Consider the following 26,094-nt stretch of genomic DNA (forward strand, 5'->3'; position numbering starts at 1 on the left):
CCATCATGATTCCTCCACCTTTTCATCGATCTCAACCCTCTTACTGCCCCGTACCTCCTTTTTCAAGACCACAGTGCCACCTTCTACGTCTACCTCCACCTTCTCCTTCTTTACTCGCCTCTCCGTTGCCTTCCAACCTCGAATCTCTGCCTTGCACAGACCTGTTCCGGCAAGGTCACACTCACCACACCGCCGCCCCACAGGCAGACACACCGTCTGGCCCAAACCCACCAGCATCTTATTGATCTCATGCCATTTGTCGCGGGGCAGCCATCCTTCCAACCACGCCCTCGTCTCTTCCGGTGTCTTGGTTTTGTGCCATCCCCACAGGTTGGTGATGCGGTGGACGTGGACATCCACACCGATCCCTTCATCAATCCCCCATGCGGCAGACATGCAGAGGTATGCCATCTTCGGGCCCACTCCTGGAAGTCGGACCAACCCTTCAATCGTGTTGGGGATGTCCGAGTGATACTCCGACTTGAGGATCATGGCGACCTGCTTGATGAACTTGGTTTTGTTGTTGTGGAAGCCGACTTTGCCGATGAGGTTGTCGAGGTGCTTTGGGTCACAGGCGATTATGTTCTCGACTGTGAGGGTCGACTGTTGTGCCTCGTCATTCACAATGGGCGGTCGGGGAACTAATTCTGTGTGTAGGCGTTGCATCGCGACTGCTGTCACCGTGTCTTTTGTTTGAGAGGACAGCATTAGACTTGTCAAGATGTGGTAGCGTTTCTCTCGTGGCGGAGCGGCAGGCCAAAAGAGCTCTTCACAACCCATGGTGTCCACCGGAGCAGTTGGGTTTCTTTGGCGCATAGCTTTGACTGTATCATATATCTCGGCCCAGTTGGAGGGAGGATGTATCCGCACTGTCCCTGACGGCGAGGTTGTCCTCCGTGCTGGAAGCTTTGCTTTCGATCTCGCCCGCCCACTAGGAGATGGATCTCGTTTTGCCTCGTCACCGTCACCATCCTCTTCCTCCTTCTTAATTTTGCGTGGCGAGGTCCATTCGTTCGTGCTTGTAACAAGAGTCGAAGAGAACGGTGAGTCAGCGTCAAACTTCCTCTTTCTGCTTGAGCGAGGTGGTGTGCTTAGAGCGTCCTCGATATCTGCTGCCGGGGTGACACCTTTACTCGTCTCATGCACTGAAGCTTCATCTTCTTCTTTTGCCTCAACGTTCGGATCGTAACCCAGCGCAAAGGAAGCCAGTCGTTTGGAACTCCTTGTCGTGCGACCGACGCGAGCATTCGGGGATAGGGCATTGAATATTCGTGTGGTTTCTTGCGAGATCTTGGATGTCCGCATCTTGCGCAGTATTCTTTGCGCAGAGAAATGGGAATGACGGTAAGTGATCAAGGTTGCACACTCCGCAGATCTCGCATGGCCCCTGGACGATCCGAAAAATCTAGGGGCGTGACACGCGCTGCGTCGCGAGTCCACCCCCGCGAAACTGACGCTTAATTGGTGGCGTCGTTAACTCTCCAGGCACAACCTCGGCTGCTTTGAGCTGAGTGATGCGCGGAGCTGTTGTTGGACAAAACAACCAGCCACCTGGACACCACCAGACACCATCTACCTCTTGTGACCATATTCTACGTCGTTGGAATCGTCCATTGCAACAGATTCCTAGCACCACCCACAACCCTCCGGACAGTCCTATTTAATCCGCCGCAATGTCATCCACCCCTCGCAGCGGCAAATCCTCATCAACCAACACCCTCAAACGGCTCACTCATGAACTGCAAGATCTCCAATCCTCGCCCAACGAAGCGGTCCTTCACCTCGGTCCCGTCAACGAGGAAGATTTATTCCAGTGGGAGGCCGTCCTGAAAGGTCCTCGAGACCCCGCCTCGCCGTATCACGGCGGGTTATGGCTTCTGTCCATCACCGTGCCTCCGACCTACCCATTCACCCCTCCCAAAGTCCAATTCATCACGCCCATATGCCACCCGAACGTGCATTTCTCCACGGGAGAGATTTGTCTGACATTGCTGAGCGGCGAACATTGGGCACCCTCGTATACACTGAGCACTACCATGGGCGCTATTCAACAGCTGCTTATTTCTCCGGGTTTGGACAGCCCTTTGAATGTGGATATCGCGAATCTGTACAGAGAAAACGACAACATTGGAGCAGAGAGCCTAGTGAGATTCTGGACAGGTGCTAAGAGATGGGCTGGCGAGGGCAAAGGTGGGTGGTTGAGTGAGAGGAGGAGAGGAACAGGCGGAAAACTGGGAGAGTGAGATGAATACTACGAACAGTCTTACGTCGTTTCTGGTCTTTGACGAAGTTTGAAGTCTGTCCAAGGCATTCTTGAGAGGTGGTGTTGGTCATTGTGTCTTTCAGCAGTTTCAGCACTGAGGATGTCTCCATCCCTTTTCCGAGCGATGGAGTAAAGGAAAGCAAAATACATTGTGGAGTATATCGGTCCAATCTGGAAATTAATTCGACATCTCTGGACGACAGTCGGGTTCACGCTGAATCGAATTTACCTCATCTCGGACAAATTGGGAGGAGCCAAGGTCAGCAAAGGCTCTTGTGATGCACAATGGAAATGTTCTTTAAGAAGAAAGGATTCGTGATTTGTGGGCGCTGGACTCTCAGGTCTAACAGATGCTGAAAGACTTTAGTTCCCTCTGGTCAGCAAGGTAGAGATTGAGAGGCCTGAGACGTTCCCCGAGCGTTTTCCAATGTTGGTGCTTTGGGGATGTAATCTGAAAATCTATCCCGTGGACAAAGTCTCAGGTTGCTTTTGTCCGAGACTGTCTTGTAGAACAGTGCTCACGGGTTACCGAGTACATTACATTTTTGCAGCGTACATCGCAATCACACTAGCTAGAGATCTAGCGAGTTGGTGCAAGTGTTTCTTCGGTGAGGCTGGCATAATTGCGTTATCGCATAGACGCTCTACCGTATACGGTACAGTAAATAACATGATCCGCTGTTCCTACCTGGACGCGCCATTGACCTGCAGCCTCGTCTCTGGTCCTCGTCCGCTTGACCTTTTGTCTCCGTGAATATTGCATAGTCGGCCCTGTTCCTCCTACAATTTGTACTCCTCCTCGAAACCCTCCAACATTCTGTCGAGGGCAACCAAAACGCTTTTCCGAGCTTCCTCTACCTTAACGCCAGAATGGCCGACAGATACTCGTTTTCCCTCACCACATTCTCGCCCAGGTATGCCGCCCGTGTCTATGACTTGCGCAACGAATCTTCCATGCTAACCGAGACAGCGGCAAACTCGTCCAGATAGGTACTTGAATATTGGGAAAAGCGGACTCGATCTGTACTCACTCTTCGCCCAGAATATGCTCTCAACGCAGTAAATCAGGGTGTCACCTCGTTAGGCATAAAAGGTACGGATGCTTTGAACCACACCTCTGCACATGGTACTGATGGACAATCCCAGCCACAAATGGCATCGTTCTCGCGACCGAGAAGAAGTCGTCATCACCTCTAATCGATCCTCCCTCCCTGTCGAAAGTATCCCTCATCACGCCCAACATCGGTATGGTATATAGTGGTATGGGCCCGGATTACCGAGTACTTGTGGACAAAGCTCGCAAAGTCTCACACACGAACTACAAGCGCATCTACAATGAATACCCTCCAACACGGATATTGGTTCAGGATGTGGCTCGAGTGATGCAAGAAGCTACGCAGTCTGGCGGTGTACGGCCCTACGGTGTGAGCTTATTGATAGCTGGATGGGATGACGGGATCGAGCCAGAGACTGCAGCTGCAAAAGAGGGAGAGACCGAAGCAGAGGCCAAGCTAGCGAGCAGGAAAACGGGTGGCATTCTGAAGGGCGGACCCAGTCTTTACCAGGTCGATCCCAGTGGCAGTTATTTCCCGTGGAAGGCCACGGCCATCGGAAAGAGTGCAACAAGTGCAAAGACCTTTTTAGAGAAGCGATACAATGATTCTCTGGAGTTGGAGGTGAGTCGACGTACAGAATCGTGCCGAGGCAGGAACACTGACAGTTTCTCAGGATGCCATTCACATCGCGCTTCTAACACTCAAGGAGACCATCGAGGGAGAAATGAACGGCGACACGGTGGAGATCGGTATTGTGGGCGAGCCTGCAAACCATCTTCTCGGATACGAGGGCGTCGATGGTGCGATCGGCCCAAGGTTCCGCAAACTCAGCAAAGAGGAGATAGAAGACTATCTGACCAACCTGTAAGAATAAAGCTGGACACGGGCGGCGCAAGCAGAGACTTTGAAAATGAAACTTGATGGGAATGCTGTTCTCTCCTGCTCCACGTCCTTTTGATCGCGTTGTGGCCCAACCCAAAGGCAGGGATTGGGTCCATGGCCGATGAGCCAGAAGCACGTCTTCGTTTTTGCCCAGTCCGTCCACCTAGGGCCAAGGGAGGTATGGGTGGCATCGGCGCAGGTCTGACTGGGCTGTCCAGTAAGGAAAAGGAGAGAACTTTTGGCACAACAACCATGACACCGCGCAACTGGTACTGTACTGCTGTGACTATAGCAATAATTGACCCGGCTCTGATCAACCACACCACAGTCGAGATCAGTCCAGTTTCGTTCAAGGCTCTGCATGCTACGCCCTGCAAACTCAGCCAGAGAGGGCATCCCATACCGCCTGGGCTGTGGATTGCCCTTTCTTTTCTTCTGTTGCTCTTCTTCCGAATCTTTTTCTTTGCCCTTCATCTACTACTATCATATGTTCCCATTCTCTCATCTTCGGTTTCTCACCCCCACCCGGGGACTTGTTCAGGGACTTGTACAGGGACTTGTACCTTGTACTTGTACTTAAACAGAACGGACATATCATCACAACAGACCCGAATCTGTCATGCCATGCTTCCCCTCTTGCAAAGTGAACCCGTACCATAGATGCGAGGACGATAATGAATCGTGGATGTGGCAAGGAAGACATAGACATGGCCGGGTCATGTCCCTTCTATATGTTTCCATGTCTCGAGGCCCCCAGACTCACGGGTCTCCAAGGTCTTCAGGTTTACTTCGGGGATACTACATATATCTCGTTAGTTGGCACACCTGCCACGTGGCGGAAATATCCTCAGTCACTACCGGAAACACAGAACGAGTGATCTCGCAGAGGTATCAAGGGCGGTGGGGAGTAGAAGAGAATATACATCTAATATACATGTGGCCAGCGTGGCTCTACATGTCCGGTTCACATATTTGTTTGACAGATACCTGTCTTTAGACGATCCAAGGACGACATTGGCCTGTGGAGGTCCCAACGATGGATACTAGGCAAATAACAAAAGCGTGTTTCACTTGTAACAAAAACTCTGTAACATCCGAAGCAGGAGGAACTTTTCCTCCCTGTTTGGTATTCCTCTAGAGATATCTGACAATGGCGTACCTGAAGCCTTGGAACGTCCTGGACAGGACCATATACGTACCCTAGTAATGTCCCATAACGCCATTCGCTGATCTTGAAAAAGAACAGAAGCCACACGAGATAACCGATAGGCACACGCCTATACCCGACCATACACTCCATAAATCAAACCTCAAAAAAGTCCAAGAGGTAACGCGGGGTAGCTCGGATCAGAGCGGCCAAAGCTGGAGCCTCAGTCAAGGGAAATGATGCAGCACCACACCTTGTGAAATTTCGCCAGCAGCATGGAAGCTGATCGGCTGCACGATGCTCTTCAAGCCTCTTGACTTTCGAGCAAAAGCCCCGGTTTGATCCACCAAGGTGAAACATTCCCGATTTCTATGCAATCCCAGAAGACGCCAATATGCAGGGGTGACATGCGCCCTTTTGAAGGATAAACAACAAACAATAGCCATCTGATCGTGCCTTCGTAACAGTCGGATTCCAATACAGCAGGTAAGACTTTATTTGCGTATAGCAACAAGGAGACACTTCTCCCACCAATCCCTCAACAGGAGCACCGAGGCGCGCCCGTCATCGCGTTTCTCGGTTCCATCTGGGTTCCCCATGATGATGGCAAAGACCCAGAATACAGCCATGATCCAGGCCGCAATGGCGTTCCCAACACTGAGGAGAGGAGACGCAATGTGTACGAGGACTAGGCACACCGGACTGAACTCAAAGGTATGAGCGGCGTCCAGAGACTTGGCAAAGATCATTTGCAGGTGATTCCGGAAGACTGGCGCAATAATTCGGACGAGAGATATACTGGGCGAGCATTCTTTGCGACATAGTTTGAGGGGGGCGAAGACTATGATGACCAGAGCGACGAATATTGAGAATATACAGCTGAATAAACAGTGAAATGGGTCGAGGAACGACATCCACATCTGAGACAAGTCAATAAAGGCGGGGGGAAATCGACAGAATGAGGAGGGTATCTTACCAGAATCCATAGCGCATGGTCATCCTTTGTCTCAACCTCCTCTGCTTCAATGGACTTTTCTTGGATGTAGCGGAATACGGCCGAATTGTCTTCAATCACCGGTGGTTCACCCAGATTGCTTCTCTTAGCACCACTTTCCGAGTGTTGTGAGCCCGCGGGCGAGTATCTGTTGATCGTCTCTTGAGGCAAGCCCCTCTCTGCTATCGGCCCGTATTGGTACTGGTTATAGGGTAGGTATGGCTTGTATTCCGCTCCCAGCGTCGACCCCGACTCCGCACTAGAGATAGAGGTCTGTAATCGGAGAGGATCCTTCGGATGAGGTGTGGTCGGCGTTCGAAGAGTAGGAGAGACGTAGGCAATCGGAGGTTGTTGCAATCGTGGAGGACCAGCTGGGTAGTGATGGTGTTCCGACTGTGGGAAGCTTGGACTGCTTCTGGCTGGGTTATGCGCAGACGTCTGTCTCATGGTCCCGGGATCCGGCTCGAATGGCATTCTGGTCGGCAGAAGAGACTCTGGTGGGACAGGTCCTGTTCATCACCGAAGCGGCGAAAGGAGCAGCAGCTGGTGAAGCGATGGACGAGTTGCGAGGGCAGGTGCAGATTGACCAGATCTAGCGGAAGGGACATGGGGAGCAAGGATATAATGAAATACCAACATGATTCCAGAGAGCGGGAATCGCCCAAGAACACAAGAGACACGATCTTCTTGGTCCTGATCATCCTGCTCGCTCAATCCGGCTCAAATCCTCCACTTCCGCTGCTCGAGCCCCGGCCAAGATCTGGGCACTTGGCTCTTTCTCTAGGCACATCTTGGCCTTTGATGCATGGGACCAGAGGACGGTTGACAGCGTCTGCATGGGACGAGTGCCGGCGTCATTGAGACCGGTGGGCGTCGCTGGCTGCTTCTTCCGTTGCATGTTGCCGGTTTGCTACACTGTGTATTTGATATATTTTGTTCCAGGGCGAGGAGAATTGAAGAACTTCACCCTGCCTCCCTGCGTTCTTGGCATCCGGCTTGCTGCGTGACCTGCCCTTTGATGATAGGGCGTGATTACGGCTGCCACTGTGGAACCCTGCCTCTGCCTGGCCAGCCACACAACGCGAGGCCCGGAGGAAACCACCGCCTCTCCAGTCCACCACAGAACGACGTTGAGGAGCCTCGTCACCACCAAGATCCCCATGCTTGTGGGAAAAATACAGAGCTGGCTGAATGAGCCCAAAAAAACTATTCCCTGAAGAAGATCACGTGCATATCCGCAATTGCCGAGCTCGGACTTAACTATTGACGCAAAGGGGGTTTCGAATTGCTACCAAGCACGGCACAACGTGCGAGGGGGATATGAAAAATTATTCTTGACTGCTCAATGGATCACACTCTTCTGAAGAATTTTCACCTATACAAAATGTTTGCTTCTGCAGCATGAGTTTCTCCCAACCCTAAGACATTCCCATCTCATAGACAACCGTCCATCTAGCAGCCATGGCAGCCTACCTTTGCTGTCGAGAGTTTCCCCCCCCTGAACATCACTTACAAGAGCATCTTCCCTCTCTAGTCTCATGATTTGTTACAACGTCCAAGTGCTGACATACTCGGCATCGCCTTGTTCACCGGCTTGTTTGCGTCGAGGGTGCGTCATCAGTCTCTGTAAGGCTCAGCAACCAGCCTGGAATTCTCCTGGCACTGCTGGGCATCCTGCTTGGCCAATCTGTGCAAGGATAATGCAAAGTCTGTACTAATAGGAGAGATGAAATCCCCCTCCCTCTGAGGGCATCTTGGTCCGTCCACTGGTGGACAAATCATTGGCCTTCAAATGTATGGGTCTCCTCTTGGACAAAAAGCTTGTACAGCTGCGGTTGCATCTACCATGACACTATGATATTATGGCCACAGAGTCACACACATCCTCAAAACGTCCTAGCGGCTTATCTGTTCATCTGCTGCAGGGACCTGTTGGCCATGTTTTATGCTCGGCCTTGATTGATTTCGGGAGCGTCGGACGCAAATTTCGGTATAGGAATGTGCCATGCCTGGGCAAGTCCCGTATCCCACGATGATCCGTGGACAGCCAAGGACAGGTGGACGATAGTGTCTTCAAAGACTCCTGTCTTGGATCTTCGTCTGGCATTCAAAACCTTGCTATGACGACCACTGGTACAGGCCAAGTCGCTGGACGAAGTACAAGCGTCTTGCTCTCAAGGATTCTCTTCGGAGTGAACACGAGCTCCTGGTGTCTATTGCTCTTGTCGTGATATGTAATAAAACAAGGCAAATGCACACTCGACAGCGACATTTGGGCAATGTTCATCATTTGTACTTGAGTTTGAGTAGAGTACCCAATCTGATTGTTATAGAGGAATGTAAAAATCAAGCTACCGATGTGACGCAGTCACAACGAGTATGACCCAGATCAAGATTCAGTGCTCTCGCCGAGGTCTTGTATAACTCACTTGATGTAGAATTCTGTCCGAATGAAATCAATATCTTCTTCATGAAGGCCAATGTGTTGGTGCGCAGGGAAGGACCGTCTGCATTCGGACATCCGTTCCAAGAGAGCTACTAATAATAATTGATAGCTGTTCAAGTCCTCTTCGAGCCAAGCCCAAGGACGTCGAAATGCATCAATTTCAGCCATTCCAGCCCCCAACCCCGGAGACATACCTCCGACTCTTGAGAGACTGCACTGTCTTCCGGTGCTGTGCCGAGAAGAAGGCGGTCAAACACCGTCAATATATCCGGGTGTGGACTCCAGAACGATTGCTCTCAAAATAAGAGTCTGTGCAACTATACCAAGGACTCCGCGGTGAGTGGTGATCGCCCGTGCAATGGCCAGATAGGTGGCAACATGCGATAGGCTCCTGCCTAAACATTCAAATTAACCAGCTGTTGTCAGCTCAGAACAACAGCGACGTCCGCTTTTCGAGGTAGATTGCTACGGCGTAGTCAATCTCCTACTCGCGAGAGCCAGTGATGCTGGTCAAGGAGTGTCGTTAGGCGATGTCAGCGACATATCTTACATGGATATCCTATGATGGACGAACTGAGTTATCTGTGGGTTGCCGCCCGGAGGGGCAGAGACCTGGGTACACCAAGTTATTGTGTTGGAAAAGACAGGTGGTGGTGGTGGTCAGGTCAATAACCTCACCGAAGACAAATAGGCGAGTGGGTGCTACCCGGGACAGGTTGTTTCAAAAGTTGCTGTCGTACTACCGAGAACATGTCTAGGATCTCGTGCATGAGGTTGATGTTTGGTAAACGATGCAGTCGACCGTCCGATCTCCTGTGTAACTGCTGCTCGGGAAGCCCGCCTGGGTCTAACCTGGCGGTGCTGCCTTTCAAGCACCAAGTACCTCGTAAGGGCTTTTGTACGCAAAACTCCTGCGTCACGTGTACGCGTACGAGGCTCGGTTGCTGGCCTTTTGTTGGCAGCACGCAACCCAAATTTGGGGACCTCCAAAGGGGCAAGCTCGTAAGCACTCCCGTTTCCACATGGTCGGCGATTTGGACCCGATACAGGCGCAATGATGGCAGCATATCCGAAGACAGATAGGCTCACCTAAGCACTGCGTCTATTGCCTGTGGGTGCCTGGCAGCCTGGCACGCCTTGCACCACCACTGGCGGGCTTGGGAGTCTGGGATTCTGTCAAGTGCCGTTACTGGGGTCCTATTTGACGTCGTCTCGTGGGACCGTGTGTCATGCCCATGGGAGTTGTACGAGTAGAAGAGTTGACGTTGTGTCAGGTTGTGTGCCGTACTCGTGGAACGTGTGACTTGCCAAACCACCATCCCTACCCGTTGTTCTGCACACTCGCACTGCGTGGTTGTGCTGCGTCGGGGTTTCGGGGAAAAGGGCAGTCAGTGCATGGTCAAGAAGATTACCAGCCCTCTGCAATGGCAAAGACCTTGACGCAAGGACCAGCCCGAGATGCAGGGGGGTTGATCGACTTTCGAGGATTGTGTAACTGTTGCCAGAGAAGCTCTGGTGCAGATCGCAGGGACAAACTCTGAGGAAGTTGTTTTGGTTTGGGATTGCATCGGCCGATCGTCTGCGATTTTGGGCGCAAGGAGGAAATGCTCCACTGACCGAATTCTAGCGTTGTTCGTCAAGCACGTACTCGAGTAGCCGCTCGTCATTTTGACAGCTCGATGGTCAGGGCCATGATTCGAGGAGATGATGAACGAATAATAGAAGTGCAGCTTGCTTATCGGGACTTAGGAGAGCATACGATGAGTACGACTACGAGGAGAGACAAAGTCACGTTTTCTGGTGGGTTCTGAATACTGAGAAAAGGCACCTACTCCGTACAAGGAAAGCAAGATACATACATTGCTACTCACATGGTAGGGGGAGTGCTTGGGCACGTTTGCCGCTTATTTACGAAACCGCCTAGTACAGGAAAGCCTACTCGGTAGAGGTACCTACTTAGGAACTCGTAAGGCTTGATCTCCAGGCACGAAGCTAGCACCTAAGCCATGCGAGCAAGCCCCAAAGCCACATTCCCCAAGCCCACAAATTCCAGCTAGCCACCCCTAACCTTCTCCGGGTCACTGGCCACACCAGCCCTAGTGAAGGCGCAAAGGCGCAAAAACATGCTTCGCGCCAAGTGCCAGGCCCCTTGACAGCAGCACTGAAATAGTCCACGGAAAAGAAAAGCCTCGTCTCGAAGCAGTACCTACCTGGTACTTGTCCACGCTCCATCGGGACGAACACAGGAAGTACGAATAGACAATCATGACCCACCAGAACATTGTCTCCTTTTCGGCGTTGACCAGCTGTGTGGCGACTGCAGAGATACATCGCCTCTTGTACTCGCACGCACTCATAGGTCCTCGTGAAGAATCAGTCTCGTATTTTTTTATTCGTGTCTGTCCGGGTACACGAGGTTGGCTCTCAGTTCGAAGGGATACTGTCCACATAATGTCAAGATTTGAGACGCAAAGCTGATGATGGGCGGGAACCGGAAAGTTGTTGGACTGGGGCTGTCAGAGAGAGGGGTGACAACAGCAGGCGGTTGGCTGGCATTTGGTTCCTCTTCGGAATGTCCAAAATATTCGCGGTCGGTAGGTTGATGCCGTTTCTCGAAACAGGTCAAAGATTGACAGGCTGCTCGTGGAGAGCAGAAATGAGCTAAGACACTAGACGAGGCGTGTGGAGAAAAACGGAGCAGCTGTCGACCTGATGGATCCTGGAGGAGTTGAGCGGCGAGAGTGCAAGCGAGGGAGGGGAGGACCCCGGGTAGGTAAGAAAAGAAGCAAAGCCATGCGTGCAAGAGGTACTTAGGTACCTGCCGCCTGTCCCGTGGCTTTCCTCTTCCACCCCTTGCCCACCCTTCTAGCTAGCGGCCCCAGTGGCACCAGTGGAACGGGAAAAGAGAATGAGAATGGGAATGGGGTGGCTGGCCGACCCAAACTCAGGCCTAGTGAGTCTCTCCTGGCCCCCCATCCTTCCCCCCTTCAAGCCTAACCCCTGGCACCCCCGGCTACAACAGAGCCACTCAAAAGTGCCCCAAGAAGCCAATCGAGCGGTGCACAACCCATCCAAGGCACGGCCCACAGAACCTGTTCGCTCTATTCATCCTGTTCGTCATATGCCGTACGCTTCCCGCAGAAAGCCTGACATTTCTCCATCGCCGCCCCTGGTCTCGCCTGATTGCTTTTCTGGTTTAGTCTCTCCAAATACCGAGACGACCCCAAGTCAGCCACCCACTACCAATTTTCCCTTTGGGATGTGCCGGCCGTTTTCGTAAGGAAGGTTGCCGGTAGGCGGATGTGTGATGACGATCCTGACGGTGGAAGACCATGATTGACTGATGATGGGCAAAGAGTGTGGTCATAGTTGAGAATAAGGTGGTCAGGTATGAGATAATGATCCTGCTGCTGCCTTGCCACGCGCAATTATTCTCCAGGAAAAGAGCTGGATCAGAAGCAGAAGTAGGATCAAGGCTCAGGCTGAGGGTCAGGCTCGCAGCCACAGACCCCTTCTTTTGTCCTCGTTGTTTTTTTACCCGTGGTTATTTGGCGAATCGTATGGCCCAGAGGATGGTACTACCATTCATCTTGCCTGTCTTTGCCACGTCAAATTGAAGCGCCACCCGTAACCCATCTCCGTGATGGGGGAAGACCTGGTACCACTCAACAGTCACGGACCAGCCTAAGAGCCCTAGAAGGTCTTAGTCAGGAAGCCTTTTTGACAAGACGTGCCAGGCGGAGGTTTTTTTTCGAGTGTCAGACAAAGAGGGGGAGGGGGCGCAACAGACCCACTGGTACAAAGCGCTACTGGGACGTGCGCACGCTATGCGTTCCTTAACCTGGATCGCCCAGCCAAACCCCATCCCGTTGCATCCAGCGGCCCTGGGCATCCCCACTGTCTGGATGCTTCATCTCGACGCCCAAAGGAACCCATGGACACCCAGTGGCCCCTCTCCACCGCCCATCAACAGCCACCAACCGCCCATCCACCGCCCATGCCACTTTATCCGAGCACTATCGGGTCCCGCCATGTCCACACCCAATCACCCAGGGCTCCATGGCTAACTCCACTTATGCCCTTCCTGTTGCTTTGCTTGGTTGGGGACCCCCCGGTCCTAGTTTAAGCCAGCCAGCCAGCTAGAAAACTAAGAACTGTCAGAGCCCGTGCACCGCGCACCGCAGCCTCCTACCTAGTAGTACCTACTGATGGCAACCTGATGTGCCCGGCTCTGCTCCTCGCCGCCGACAACTGATCCAGCATGAGATCTATAACCCTACCTCTAGCGTGGTTTCCCGTGACTTTGCTTCAGAACGAGAGCCCTCTTTCCTCTTTCCTGTCTTCCCACCGTCATCCTCCACCAGCTTCTTCTCCAGTATCGCCCTACTCACTTGGTTGACCCCTTTGTCTTGTTTTACCACACAACTCGTGTTCATTTCAAACTGACGCTCCCATTATCTCCTGCCTTATGCCCTCCTGTCATCTTCCAAGGAGATAGCATTGTCATTTTCGCGCTCCCTATTATTCTTGTCGCCCTCATCCCGTTTTCTCCCTTCGTCTCCAAGCAGGCAGACAATTCTGACCTAGCCCGCTTCTCCTTCTTCAGACGCCATTCACCGCGTCGATCACACACTCTCACTCTCGCTCACCTGCTGTGAGCTTGACAAGAGGTGTTGTACCTTGCCTGTGGCCAAACCCTGCCGACGCCTCTGCACAAGTGCGCCGAACCTGGCTTGCTGAAAATTCATCGAAGAGCTCTCTTCTTCTTGTTCTCCTCCCTTTGCCCCAGAACTTCTCTACTTCACACCACATACGGGATTGAAGATGGCTTTGGTGCCTCATCCATCACCGCCGGGTGTCATTGGTCTGCAGCCTGGTGCACCTCATTTTGGACAGATCAATGGGGCTGCGCCGGTCGATGCGCATATGCAACGCCAACGCCTTCTAGCGCAGTTGAATGAATCAACATGGCAGAGAATAGGTGTGCCTTTGGACCCATCCTCTCCCTAAATTAGTATGCTGATCGCGCTCAATGTTAGCGTCGTTGAACGAATTACTTGGGGACCACGAGGGGGCACTGTTTGCATATGAACAAGCTCTCAGACACAACCAGTGGTCTACCCAAACCTTGAATGCTATTTCACATATTCTCCGGACAAAGGAGAAGTACCCTGAAGCTATGGAATATCTTAAAAACATCTTGAAGGTCGAGCCTGCCAATGGCGACGCGTGGGGGAATCTAGGTAAGCGCTGCGCACGCCGCGTGGAGGATGAGAGGCTGACAGTTGCAGGCCACTGCTATTTGATGATGGACAACCTGCAAGAGGCATACACTGCCTATCAACAAGCCCTTTACTACCTACCAAAACCCAATGTAAGCTATTCGACCTGCGCGCCATCTTCTCCATAGAACTAACATGGCGGTCAGGAGCCCAAGCTCTGGTACGGCATCGGCATCCTCTACGATCGATATGGTTCCTTGGAACACGCCGAGGAGGCCTTCTCTCAGGTCATGCGCATGCAACCAGATTTCGAGAAGGCCAATGAAATCTATTTTCGGTTGGGAATAATTTACAAACAGCAACAGAAGTTCTCCCAAAGTCTCGAGGTAAGTCGACTCACATCGCACAGGCGCTGGTTGCCTCTTGCTGACGCTTCCTCAGTGCTTCAAGTACATCGTCAACGATCCTCCACGCCCTTTAAACGAGGAAGACATCTGGTTCCAGATTGGCCACGTGTATGAGCAGCAGAAAGATGTAAGTCGATATTGTCCCTCAAGCAAGCGCCCCGGCTGACTTGTGTGTGCAGTTTGAAGCCGCAAAACAGGCGTACAGGCGTGTCTTGGACCGAGATCCGAAACATGCCAAAGTGCTACAACAGCTCGGCTGGCTGCATCATCAACAGAGTAACAGTTATGCCAGTCAAGATCAAGCCATTGAGTACCTAGAACAGTCGGTCAGCTCAGGTATGTGTCACTCTCAATCTTTTCCCAAATCTTCTTATTGACCTAGTTGAAGACAACTCCGATGCGCAGAGCTGGTATCTACTCGGCAGATGTTACATGGCACAGCAGAAGTTTCCCAAGGCATACGAAGCTTACCAACAAGCCGTTTACCGTGATGGACGCAATCCCACATTTTGGTGCTCCATCGGTGTGCTGTACTATCAAATAAATCAGTACCGAGACGCACTCGATGCGTACTCGCGCGCCATTCGGTTGAATCCGTACATCTCGGAGGTGTGGTATGACCTGGGAACACTGGTGAGCGGCCCCCCGCAGGTAAACCGTAATCTTTTCTTTGCTGACGATTAGTATAGTATGAATCTTGTAACAACCAAACCTCTGATGCTCTTGACGCATATGCCAGAGCAGCTGAGCTTGATCCCACAAACAATCACATCAAAGCCCGTCTTGCCCTTCTGAGAAGCGGAGCAGCAACGGGGCCTAATCAGCATAATGCGCCTGTCCCGCAAGATGTCCATCCTCAGGCATATCAGAACGGTGTTGGCGTTCCTCCTGGTCCTCAATGGGGCGGACCTTCTTCCTCAAACCAGCAGCCTCAACAACCTCCAGTCGATCCAGCTCGCGTCAATGACTGGGCGCGAGGCATTGCAGGCATTAACCCGCCGCCGGGACAACAGTCGCAGACGCAATCGCAGCCTCAACAACAGCCCCAACCACAGCCGCCGCTGCCGCCGTCGCAGCAACCACCGAACGGCTATGAAGGACGCGATTCTATGAGAGCACCGCCCCCACGGGCTTCTAGTCCACGTCAGGACGGACCACGCCCGTATGATACATCGCGCCAAACGCCGGTTCGCAAGTTGCAATCGCCGTCGCCTAAGATGCAACCAGCTAACCCAGGGATGTTCCCGCCTGGGCCGCAGACTCTGCCGCAAATCTCAATGCAGGACCGTCCTCCAGCTTTCGGTAGTGGAATCCGTCCGTCTCCAACGATGAATGGAGCACCGGCACCTCATGCCAATGGCAGCGCCTCGGGCTCAACCCTTCCACCATATGGCAGGCCTTTCAGTCCACCTAGTGAGCTGCGGCCACTTAGAGATGAACGACCACAATCCCCCGGTAGCGGTTATCGCCAACAGCCATTCCAGTCTAGCCAACCTTTTCCTAGCATCACTAACGGCGTGGCGTCCGCCGCACCACCTCTTCCTGCTGTGGAGGGACCTCCTCGGGATGATCGCCCTCCCTCCGCTATGAAACGGACGCGTGAATGGGAGTCCGATGGAGGACCTTCCAAGAAAATTGCAAATGAAGAGACTCGTGCACGTTTGGAAGATCCGTCTCGTCGCAATAGCCCTCCAGGGCGTTTACCTACTCCGAAGGACCACTACAGGCGGAGTTCATCCGAGTCTCGTCGTGAGACTGAACGGCGAGCAAATGAAAACTACCACCCCTCAGAGGCTGCGCACCATCCTTATACACATCCCCAGCAGATCCCGTCGATGCAGTCAATCTTGGATACTCAAAAAGAAGACCGAAAAGAGCAGGTGGAGCAGGCAGCTCGTAAAGTCGACGTGGATGAGGATTATGATAATAACAGTGAGGATGATAAGCGGGCTCCTCCCTCGGCAGCTCTGAGCAGCCCTCAGGTGGCAGCGCCTCCATCAGTGACGCCAAAGCAAGAGAATGCACCGTGATAGATTTGGCGTTGGTCGAGGGTTTTTGTTATTTTGATTTCGCTGTTGTCATGGGTTTGGCTGGATTTGTGCAGCGGTGAGGTTGTGCCGGAAGAATCAGTATTGGAAAAAGATCCACAGTCGCATTGTTACTTGATTCTGTAAAATGAGTACATGTATCTTCTCAGAAGAATACGAAATTACGACATTCTAGTAAGCTGTGGCCACGATGTTTTTCAGAGGATTCCTGTTCGGTAGCTACTCGATAAGTAGCAACTGGTCGAAGGAGGCGGAGAAGTTTTTGCGGAACCGGTTAAGTCACGTGACTTTGAAAATCTTGGCGACTCGAGCCGCACTTTATCGAAATATGAATTTCTGTGTTGCACATTGACCACTCTAACTTCAGCTTGACAAGCCCCGATACCTTGACCCTCGTTCAAACAGGATGTGAGTGCTGTTCAACTTCAATAAAGACTTCTGCTAATAGCTGGTATAGGTCTCACCGAAAGTTCGAGGCGCCGCGACACGGTACAATTCCTCCCACCTGAAAATCACTGGGAAAAAAAGATCTCTGAACTAACACATTTCTCTCGCAATAGGCTCGCTTGCTTTCCTACCCAGAAAGCGAGCTGCAAGACACCGAGGCAAGGTCAAGAGGTAGGATACTCTGGTTCTCTAGAAGTCATGACTCGTCTTTCAAGGAGTCGAAGCTGAAACATTTGGTCCAGCTTTCCAAAGGATGACCCAAAGAAACCAGTCCATCTCACCGCTGCTATGGGATACAAGGCCGGGATGACCACCATTGTCCGCGACCTTGATAGACCTGGCGCGAAGATGCACAAAAAAGAGATTGTCGAGGCTGTAACTGTGATCGAGACGCCCCCGGTTAGTCCCACAATGTCGACATTGGCGTTTACGTTGTTGCGGCTGACAGCTTGCCAGATGATCGTCGTCGGCCTCGTCGGCTACATCGAGACACCCCGCGGCCTGCGGTCCCTTACCACCGTGTGGGCAGAGCATCTGTCTGACGAAGTCAAGCGCCGCTTCTACAAGAACTGGTACCGGTCGAAGAAGAAGGCATTCACTAAATACGCAAAGAAACACTCGGAGAACAAAGGTTCCTCAATCACTCGGGAACTCGAGCGCATCAAGAAATACTGCACAGTCGTCCGCGTACTTGCTCATACTCAAATCCGTCAGACACCCCTCAAGCAAAAGAAGGCGCACTTGATGGAGATTCAGATCAACGGTGGCAGCGTGGCAGACAAGGTCGAATTTGGCCACGGCCTGTTCGAGAAGCCGGTTGAGATCGACACCATCTTCGAGCAAGACGAAATGATTGACTGCATCGCTGTCACCAAGGGTCATGGTTTCCAGGGCGTCACCAGCAGATGGGGTACCAAGAAGCTTCCCAGAAAGACGCACAAGGGTCTGAGAAAGGTTGCCTGTATTGGTGCCTGGCATCCTTCGCACGTCCAATGGACTGTTGCCCGCGCCGGTCAAATGGGTTACCATCATCGTACCTCTGTCAACCACAAAGTCTACCGCATTGGCAAGGGCAAGGATGAGAAGAATGCGGCCACCGAGTTCGACGTCGTGAACAAGCAGATCACCCCGTAAGTTTTGTCCCGTTTACCTCTGTTTGTCTTGAAAAATATTAATATGGTTGTATAGCTTGGGTGGTTTCGTCCGTTACGGCGAGGTCAAGAACGACTTTGTCCTCCTCAAGGGCTCTGTCCCCGGTGTCAAGAAGCGAGTCATGACCCTCCGCAAGTCCATGTTCCCTCACACCTCTCGCAAGGCTCTGGAGAAGGTCGAACTCAAATGGATCGACACGTCGTCCGAGTTCGGTCACGGTGCGTACCAGACCCCTCAGGAGAAGAGGCAGTTCTTGGGTACGCTCAAGAAGGATCTTGTTGCTGCTTCATGAGGATGACGACGGTTTGTTGGAGGCGGTGTTGGCTTCAGCAAAAGGATATGCTCATCTTTATGCTCGCCCGTCAAGAAGACAAGAGCCGTGCATGCACGAGATACCAAAAGACTTTCCTGTTCTCCTTTGATTTACGAGCGGGATGAATGGCATGGCTTGTCTTGCCATGCATGGGAGTAGGAAGACAAATACAAAACTTCAGGCAGATGACTTGATTTCTAGTTTTTGTTGCCTTCTGTTTTATTTTTTTTTGGTGCACTTGCGCGACTTTGGTTGAAGCTCTGCTCAAATAAGTCATGAAAGTCGTGATAATCTGTCCATATCATTTTACTCTGCGACGCCGTTTGCAATAAATGCCCTCGAAGGAAGCCTTGCTCCTAGGCCACAGGCTTTTTCTACCTGGAACTTCGAGTCTTACAATGGAACCATTACCATTTGCAGGCCCCGAAATTTCCATATATTGTGACAGTCTATGAGCCCAGCATCCTACACAGCCTTTTGCGATTGCAACGAGCATCGTCCGTCCATGGGCCACACAGCTGTCAGTTTACAAAGTGCTCGATTGACCTCGATTGGATCGGCCGGAGATGTATTATTGTTGGTTTCCTCCAGCCGGTAGCCAGCCATGCGTCGGCGGTGGAAGCGGACTGTGTGTAGAGAAACTTCAGTAGTTTCCACGAATATGTCTTGTGGGAATTCCAGTCGCAACAATACCGTTTCCACACATACCCTGCAGACTCATCCCATCGGCTTCGGACACAGTCTGATCCCGTTTCTTGCCACAACCACGTCTGCTCCGTGTGGGAAGGATTACTCACCTACTCGTACGTACCACCTTCGTTGAGTACCTGGTATTAACAAAACTGGACCTGTGTCAGCCTGCGGCTTAGCATTTGTGGTCCCGAACCATTTCGTGGCGACATGCAAGTATGAGCATGTTAAGGTGTACCTCTCACGGGAGGTGTTAAGGTCACGAGGTTCGTGGCACCAGAGGTCGTTTCTAGGAGTCTTGTGGGCAAGGCCAAACCCACATTCTTCACCCTCTATTTGTAGATGTAGCCAGTCGCTGGTGTTCATACAGGATGAAGTGGTATGTTCACGTCGAGACTCTGGAGAAGCAGTCGTGCGCGCCTGATGGCCACTTAATCACCTAGTGGTAGGCATGGAAAGGTGACGTCATTGTTGAATCTGGGCTGGGCCATCTTTTTCACACAACCGGCATGTATCATATTGACCATTCGGAGTCACATCCATAGTCAAATGCTGCAGTACCGGGCGTTGATACATTGTCGCAGTCAACAAATTATTACACAGTCTCCTCGCTTCGCCTCACAGCAAGATCAACAGCAGAAGATACTTGGTGCTCGTTGGCGAGTTTTGCGATACAGCTTGAGGGCAGCAGCGTGGACGCACCCGGGAAAATCTAGAGCAATCAGGACTCCAAGATCCTTTGATCATCGTCCCTATTCCGTTGTCATCAAAGCACCAGGGTCATCGACACCTTCCTCAAACATCGCTTCCCATCACACCAACAAAATGTCCGACGACAGTTCCTACCTGTCGTTCCTCGAAAAGGCCAATGCGAACCCCAAAGCCGGCCAGACCCTCGCCGAGTCCGAGTCGACGTCTCAGCGGCGGTCGCGACTGGACCCGACCAGCTCGTCGTCAGACGCCTTGCCGGCTTCCCTGAAGGCGCTGCCGGACGTCACCTACACGTCGGAGACGGACTCGCCGTTTGAGCCTGTACTGTTCAACTACTCCGGCTCCGAGCTCCCCAAACCAGAAGAATTCGCCAACCTCCTCCTGCCCACCAAGTCGGGCGACGGCGGCCCCGTTGTCGAGGAGTTGAGTGTTGGGGACTTTGACCCCAGAGGGCAGTACGGCGAAGTCGTCCAGAGGGTGGAACAGGCGGGGAAGGGGAAGGCGGGGGTCAAGGTTTATAGAGTGGAAATGAGCAAGACGAGAGTCGAGTATTATATCTTGACCGTGGGGGAGAGGATGTTGGTCGGTGTTGTGACCAAGGCGGTGGAGAGCTAGAGAAGAGACAGAAAGGACAGGATAACCGAATAAGACCTCTACCCAGGGATGCCAGGAAATGAATGGCCACTGGATACTACCCTAATATCTTGAATGTCGTCGATACCAGTCCTTCATGCGGTGCTCTATACGTGGAAAAGAAAAGAAAAATTCTATGCATGGCGTATACCTAAGGAGATACATCCAAAATCAATCCTCAAGGTCGCTCGCTAGGGCGTCACGTCAAGTAGATCGTGGCCCGACCAAGAGTTCAATTACTGTCAAATCAAGAACCGAGTCAGTACGCCGATCTTCGAATCTGTGTGTTTGGAGGACCGACAAAAGCATGCAACATGCACGCGCACGCATTACTGTACCGAGTACTCTTCTGGAAATATCTCCTCCAAGGGCAATTGGTGCTCCGTATGTACAGTAGTACGGTAGTCCGAAGTCCAACCCCCATATGGCCCATATAGAACCCACGAAACGGGCCATGAAGCCCATCCGGAGTCGTCAACGTGTATCCACCACAGGCCGGAAGAATTTCCAAGCGTTGAGAACAGGAACCATTCGGGATAGATACAAGCAGATAATTGTTGAGGCAATGGATAGCAAACAGGGGATATACTGGAGCCCAAAGTTCGGATATTCAGGGCAGGTATTTCACACGACGATCCAGTGCCGAATCAAAAGGGGATAATATACGGGGTAATAATAATACTTGTACGAGTTTCCGAGTACAGGATTGCAGCATACATGTGGGGATTCCAGCCCCTGGGACAATATCCGAAGTTGCATCGATAAGAAACAGGGGAAAACCTCGTTGAGACTCGAGACGCTGTACTTACTCGGTACAAAGTACGAGGTACCTCGTAGTAAACCTACTCGGTACTTGGTACTTGGTGCCTACCAGCAACGCGTCACCGTTGACTGGCCGCGTCAACGCCTTGTAGCAACCCTCGCAGCGGTGTCCAAGTCGAAGCTGAAACAAAAATGGACGATGGTCGCTGACCAAGGGCAGGGATGCACCGTTATAACACAGAGGACAAGATTCTTGAGAGGTACCGAGCATCCATCATGCCATCTTCTGTCCACTTCGTATCACTCTGTAGTATTCTAGAGCTCTTCGAGGGTGCTCTCAGTCTGTCCAGCCTTCGGAAAGTCCTTCCTTGGCATGGAGGTTTAAGAATAGAAGGAAAACGGCAAAGGATGTGCATGTGCAAGCTGCTCCTCTGGTCAGTCGTACTGTGCTGTGGCGGTTCCCCCTGAATGGCGAAGGCGAATCAAAATGAGAGCAAACAGGCGAAATCAAGGCTCCCCGTCAGATTGTTCTAGGATCCTGTCCGCCCCCCCACTGCTTCGAGTCTCCGAGTGTCAGCAGCACAGTGATTCGACCACAATAGCGCCACTCACGGCCATGATTTGCCCATCCGTCCTCCTCGTAGCTTGTACCTACCGAATGCTCGAAGCAGGCTGATGGGGCTCAGCAAGCAATGTGAAGGCGTCCAAGGGTGAAGCTGCACACGGAATGGGGCGCTGCTGTGCCACTACCGCACACGAACGCGTCAACTCTTTTCGGAGGCCGCTGGTACTGGGTTTGTTTTTGGCCAAGCGCACTCCTCTCCCGTTCTCCTTGGCCCATTTGCTTGGATCTGGATGGGTAGGTGACGCTGTGGGCCCCGACAAAGTCTCGGCCAGGGGGATCGAGGAAATCATGACTGAGGAAAGGGAGATCTGCATGTTAACCTGAGACTTGGAATCAGATCAGAGCACTTTCAGACCAGGCTGGCAGCTGCACAAACATACACCTCTTCACCTGACGGATGTGGAATTGAACTAGCAGCGGCAGTGAGAGGTATCAGGGTTCATGGTTGGAAGGGACACGAGCACAATCCAAAGAAAGGAACAAAATACGATCTGCTGGTGTTGTGCAAATGATAATGGAAGGCCGCAGTTTGCAGGGTGCAGGTGAGGGTTGTGGACAAAGAGTAGCGAGAGGGGGAGGATGGAGGAACAGTGCCTCCTCTCATCCGCCCATCTCACAGCCAACGATGCAGGTACCGACTCCCGAGAACAACAACAAATATTATGCTGGTACGCTCTTGGAAACCCCATCAAGATGGGCAAATGCCAGCATATCTCTCCTCTACCAAGTCATTGCCCAGAAGAACTCCTCAACAAGGTGTTTCTTACTGATAGTGTAACTGGACTCGAAACCGGCGACCCATTTTATTATAGAGGGTCTGAAATTTACCTGCGATCCCCTTAATTCAGGGTCATCGAATGCGCTCCCCGGGGCTGAGATGAGGCCCTTAGAGGCCCAGCAGTTTGGAGTTACAGCTGAGGCTGACTACCTACTAGGCACAGATCACTACGGCACTAAAGCTCGGCAGTGGGCCGCTTAGAGGGACCGGAGCACCTGCGCGTCCACTAAAGTTTAGCCCGATAGCCCAATTGTCCAATTGCCCCGTGGCGCCCCCCTCGCCCACTAGCCCTGTAGGCCTCTGCCAAAGCCTCTTCTGCTGTTCTACCATCTGCTAGGTAAACTCTTGTATCCTGAGAAACCTGCCAAACTGCGCGTGCCTGTGAGGCCAACACAAACACGATCTTCTTTGTTCGTTTGCTCGACAGATCCTCTGCTGTTGAAGCAGTTACGTTCGTTTCCAATCGACCCCGTCTCTTTACCTCGCAGTTCTCTACCGACCTCGAAACCCTCATTCTGCTCCTCCAGAATCTCTCCTTTTCAGCTGGCAGCAGCTTGTCCCTTTCCTGCTGGCCAGAAAGGAGCACCTACAGTACCTCGTGCACGGCCATACCACAAACTCACAACTGCGAAGCCCTTTTCGCTCTTCACGATCACGAGCAACTTGTTCCTCTGACCCTGTCGGCGTCTTATCCTCTGTTGCCCCCGGCCTCCTTGCTATTTTCAACCACTTGTTCGCCTAATCTGCACTGCTTACGCTCTCATCGGTCGGCCTCCTCCATTCACCGTCCTTCGAGACTGCGGCCGGCCCTAAGACATACTTCCTTCAGAGCCTCGACCCTAAAACCGACTCAGCCCTCTTCTCACTCATCTCTTTGGCCGACCAAATACTGTCCTTACACCCCGTTCCTTCAAGTGTTGGCGATCGATCTCCCTGACGACGAGTCGGTCGCCATCTTATAATGTCGTCCCACAGCAACAGCAGTTCCTCATCACCTCCACGAGTTCCTCCTCATATTCGTCTCAATTCAGGTCAAGAAGACTTGCTCAACGCCGATGCAAGCAGTTCCTCGAGGACTCTTGTCCCGACAAACTCTAGACCGACAACAGCCCGGTCACAATTAAGCAACGTCTACCCTTCAGATCAAGTCCAGGATTCGGCTGAAAGACTACTACCACCAGTCACAGGCCGCTCAAACAGATTCAAAGATGACGGCGGCTCACCCCTAAGGTCCCCCGTTCGCTCGAGTTATTCTTCTCGCCGATCGAGCTGGGAGTCGGACCGGAGCAGGGATAGCAGAGGCTTCGAAAATCCGTTCAGGGATCAAAGTCAATCAAGACCAGGCTCGAGGGCCGGCAGTGATGACAACGACGTCAACACTCAAACAGTATCAGAAAAATACAATATTCTGCCATCTGCGGGACTTCTTCTATTCCCAGAGGATGTTGAAAAAGACGACTACCTCCATAACCCTGATCCCAATGACAAGGACCGAGACTGTGATATCTTCAACAGAAGAGGCTTAGTCAATGTTGGTGGTCTTGCCCTGATAACACTAGGAATATTGGTCCTTTTTGTGGGATATCCAGTTTTGTTCGTTCTCGACCCTCATTGTCAAAGTCTATGTGCTAACAGGCTCGTTTAGGACCTTTGTTGAGAAGATAACGTCGTCACCAAACCCATGCGCAGACGGCAACTCTTGCATAGGAAGTGGTAAGGTTCCATTGCTGAAGAATATTCGCACTAGTCTCATCGATCCCGACACCCCTGATTCCGTCAAAACAAAGAAAGATTATCATGGAAATACGTGGAATTTGGTCTTCTCAGACGAGTTCTCCAAGCCAGGACGGACGTTCTATGAAGGAGATGACCCATATTGGACTGCAGTGGACATCTGGTATGGAGTGACGAGGGATTTGGAGTGGTACGACCCCGACGCTGCCACCACAAACGATGGTGTGTTGGAATTGCGCTTCGATGCCTTTCAAAATCATGGCTTGAACTATCGTTCAGGCATGCTGCAGTCCTGGAATCAGATGTGTTTCAAAGGCGGCAGGTTGGAGGCCAGTATCTCTCTTCCCGGCCGTGGTGATACCGTCGGCTTCTGGCCCGGTTTTTGGTCCATGGGCAACCTTGGACGGCCTGGATACGCTGCGACAACAGATGGCTTGTGGCCCTACTCCTACGCAGACGTGTGCGACGCCGGCATCACTGCGAACCAGAGCTCTCCCGATGGCATCAGCTACCTCCCAGGCATGAGACTCCCAGCCTGCACATGCTCTAATGAGGACCATCCAACTCCTGGGAAATCCCGATCCGCCCCTGAGATCGATGTGCTGGAAGCAAGCGTCGGCACTCTTGATGCCGAGGGCAACCAAATCGGTATGGTCTCTCAGTCTTTTCAAGTGGCGCCCTTCGACATCTGGTATCAACCCAACTATGACTTCGTGGAAGTCTTCGATTTCTCGGTCACAGCCATGAATACATACAAAGGTGGACCTTTCCAGCAAGCAGTTTCGGGCTTGTCCAATCTCAACAATGCGTGGTATGATGGGAACGCTTATCAAGTTTATGCTTACGAATACACCACGGGAAACGATGGCGATATCACCTGGTTTGTCGGCTCGGAGCCTGTATGGCGTATGGAAGCCCAAGCATTGGGTCCCAACGGAAATGTTGCTCAAAGAGTTATTCCCGAAGAGCCGATGTCGATCATTGTCAATTTCGGTATATCACCTGGCTTCTCTTCGCTGAATTTGACCGGATTAGCGCCTCTGATGCCAGCTACCATGCGAGTTGATTACATCCGCATCTATCAGGACGACAACGGCGAAATGAGCTGTGATCCTGAGGGATACGAGACGACCGAGTATATCAACAATCACTACGAGGTGTATCACAACCCGAATATCACGACTTGGTGAGTCTTGCCTGCCCGTGTTGTGTCCAACCGAGCTAACCTCAGTTTCCAGGGCCGATACCGGCTACGGATGGCCAAAGAACTCGCTGGTGAATGGATGTTAATTTTAATCATAATGTTTCTTCGAAATCATTTCCAGCTGGCCGGTCACTGTCGGCGTGTACAGACGTCTGTTTGGTTCTTCAGCATTTAGCGGCATGGCAATTCAAGATATCGGCGTTTCATCGAGGTCATTTTGGACGGGCGGCGAATTGGGCACTACACGGAACTACCTTGTTTTTGCGGGTATGAGCTGCCAAAAATCTTGTCTAAAATTTTACGACTGAAGCAAGGGAAAATCATGAAATTTTTCCCAGTACATTCGGCGACTTGCACAACTTAGAATGGGGAATGGAGTTTCTTGACCACCACTTCGAGGAAGACAGACATAGGAAGGATATGTGCGGCATGAATGCATTACAGTTGGGAGTGGTGATGCTATATGAGAGTTCTGAGAGTTTGAAGGAGGAGAGATTGGTGTCTAGATAACCTGTGCCTTGTCATCCTGGCTCATGGACGATATGATGGTTCCAGGACGTTATATCTCAACGCAAGCACAT

The 26,094-nt window shown here is 52.0% G+C and overlaps 8 protein-coding genes across 8 annotated transcripts; 6 read left to right on the forward strand and 2 right to left on the reverse strand.

The window, feature by feature from the left end:
* Positions 1-3: 3 nt before the first annotated feature.
* Z517_12361 (uncharacterized protein) lies at positions 4-1,305 on the reverse strand (the record flags this gene model as incomplete). Its single annotated transcript, XM_013422775.1, has 1 exon — positions 4-1,305. The coding sequence occupies one exon, from the start codon at positions 1,303-1,305 to the stop codon at positions 4-6; it is 1,302 nt and encodes a 433-aa protein (XP_013278229.1).
* A 368-nt stretch (positions 1,306-1,673) lies between these two features.
* Z517_12362 (uncharacterized protein) lies at positions 1,674-2,243 on the forward strand (the record flags this gene model as incomplete). Its single annotated transcript, XM_013422776.1, has 1 exon — positions 1,674-2,243. One exon carries the CDS (start codon positions 1,674-1,676, stop codon positions 2,241-2,243), a length of 570 nt encoding a protein of 189 aa, XP_013278230.1.
* An 890-nt stretch (positions 2,244-3,133) lies between these two features.
* Z517_12363 (uncharacterized protein) lies at positions 3,134-4,186 on the forward strand (the record flags this gene model as incomplete). Its single annotated transcript, XM_013422777.1, has 5 exons — positions 3,134-3,177; positions 3,234-3,253; positions 3,306-3,356; positions 3,410-3,939; positions 3,992-4,186. The coding sequence occupies 5 exons, from the start codon at positions 3,134-3,136 to the stop codon at positions 4,184-4,186; spliced, it is 840 nt and encodes a 279-aa protein (XP_013278231.1).
* A 1,655-nt stretch (positions 4,187-5,841) lies between these two features.
* Z517_12364 (uncharacterized protein) lies at positions 5,842-6,815 on the reverse strand (the record flags this gene model as incomplete). Its single annotated transcript, XM_013422778.1, has 2 exons — positions 5,842-6,267; positions 6,324-6,815. The coding sequence occupies 2 exons, from the start codon at positions 6,813-6,815 to the stop codon at positions 5,842-5,844; spliced, it is 918 nt and encodes a 305-aa protein (XP_013278232.1).
* Positions 6,816-13,611: 6,796 nt separating this feature from the next.
* On the forward strand, positions 13,612-16,446 carry Z517_12365 (uncharacterized protein; the record flags this gene model as incomplete). Its single annotated transcript, XM_013422779.1, has 8 exons — positions 13,612-13,768; positions 13,827-14,030; positions 14,079-14,161; positions 14,216-14,395; positions 14,451-14,543; positions 14,596-14,752; positions 14,799-15,049; positions 15,106-16,446. The coding sequence occupies 8 exons, from the start codon at positions 13,612-13,614 to the stop codon at positions 16,444-16,446; spliced, it is 2,466 nt and encodes an 821-aa protein (XP_013278233.1).
* A 208-nt stretch (positions 16,447-16,654) lies between these two features.
* On the forward strand, positions 16,655-18,355 carry Z517_12366 (60S ribosomal protein L3; the record flags this gene model as incomplete). Its single annotated transcript, XM_013422780.1, has 7 exons — positions 16,655-16,747; positions 16,832-16,872; positions 16,922-16,953; positions 17,025-17,082; positions 17,154-17,310; positions 17,368-18,041; positions 18,100-18,355. 7 exons carry the CDS (start codon positions 16,655-16,657, stop codon positions 18,353-18,355), a joined length of 1,311 nt encoding a protein of 436 aa, XP_013278234.1.
* Positions 18,356-19,891: 1,536 nt separating this feature from the next.
* Z517_12367 (uncharacterized protein) lies at positions 19,892-20,392 on the forward strand (the record flags this gene model as incomplete). The annotated part of the gene is made up of 1 exon (XM_013422781.1): positions 19,892-20,392. The coding sequence occupies one exon, from the start codon at positions 19,892-19,894 to the stop codon at positions 20,390-20,392; it is 501 nt and encodes a 166-aa protein (XP_013278235.1).
* A 3,144-nt stretch (positions 20,393-23,536) lies between these two features.
* Positions 23,537-25,499, forward strand: Z517_12368 (uncharacterized protein; the record flags this gene model as incomplete). Its single annotated transcript, XM_013422782.1, has 2 exons — positions 23,537-24,168; positions 24,221-25,499. The coding sequence occupies 2 exons, from the start codon at positions 23,537-23,539 to the stop codon at positions 25,497-25,499; spliced, it is 1,911 nt and encodes a 636-aa protein (XP_013278236.1).
* Positions 25,500-26,094: the final 595 nt, after the last annotated feature.

This window comes from Fonsecaea pedrosoi (genome assembly GCF_000835455.1).
Source record: "Fonsecaea pedrosoi CBS 271.37 unplaced genomic scaffold supercont1.9, whole genome shotgun sequence".
NCBI lineage: Eukaryota > Fungi > Ascomycota > Eurotiomycetes > Chaetothyriales > Herpotrichiellaceae > Fonsecaea > Fonsecaea pedrosoi.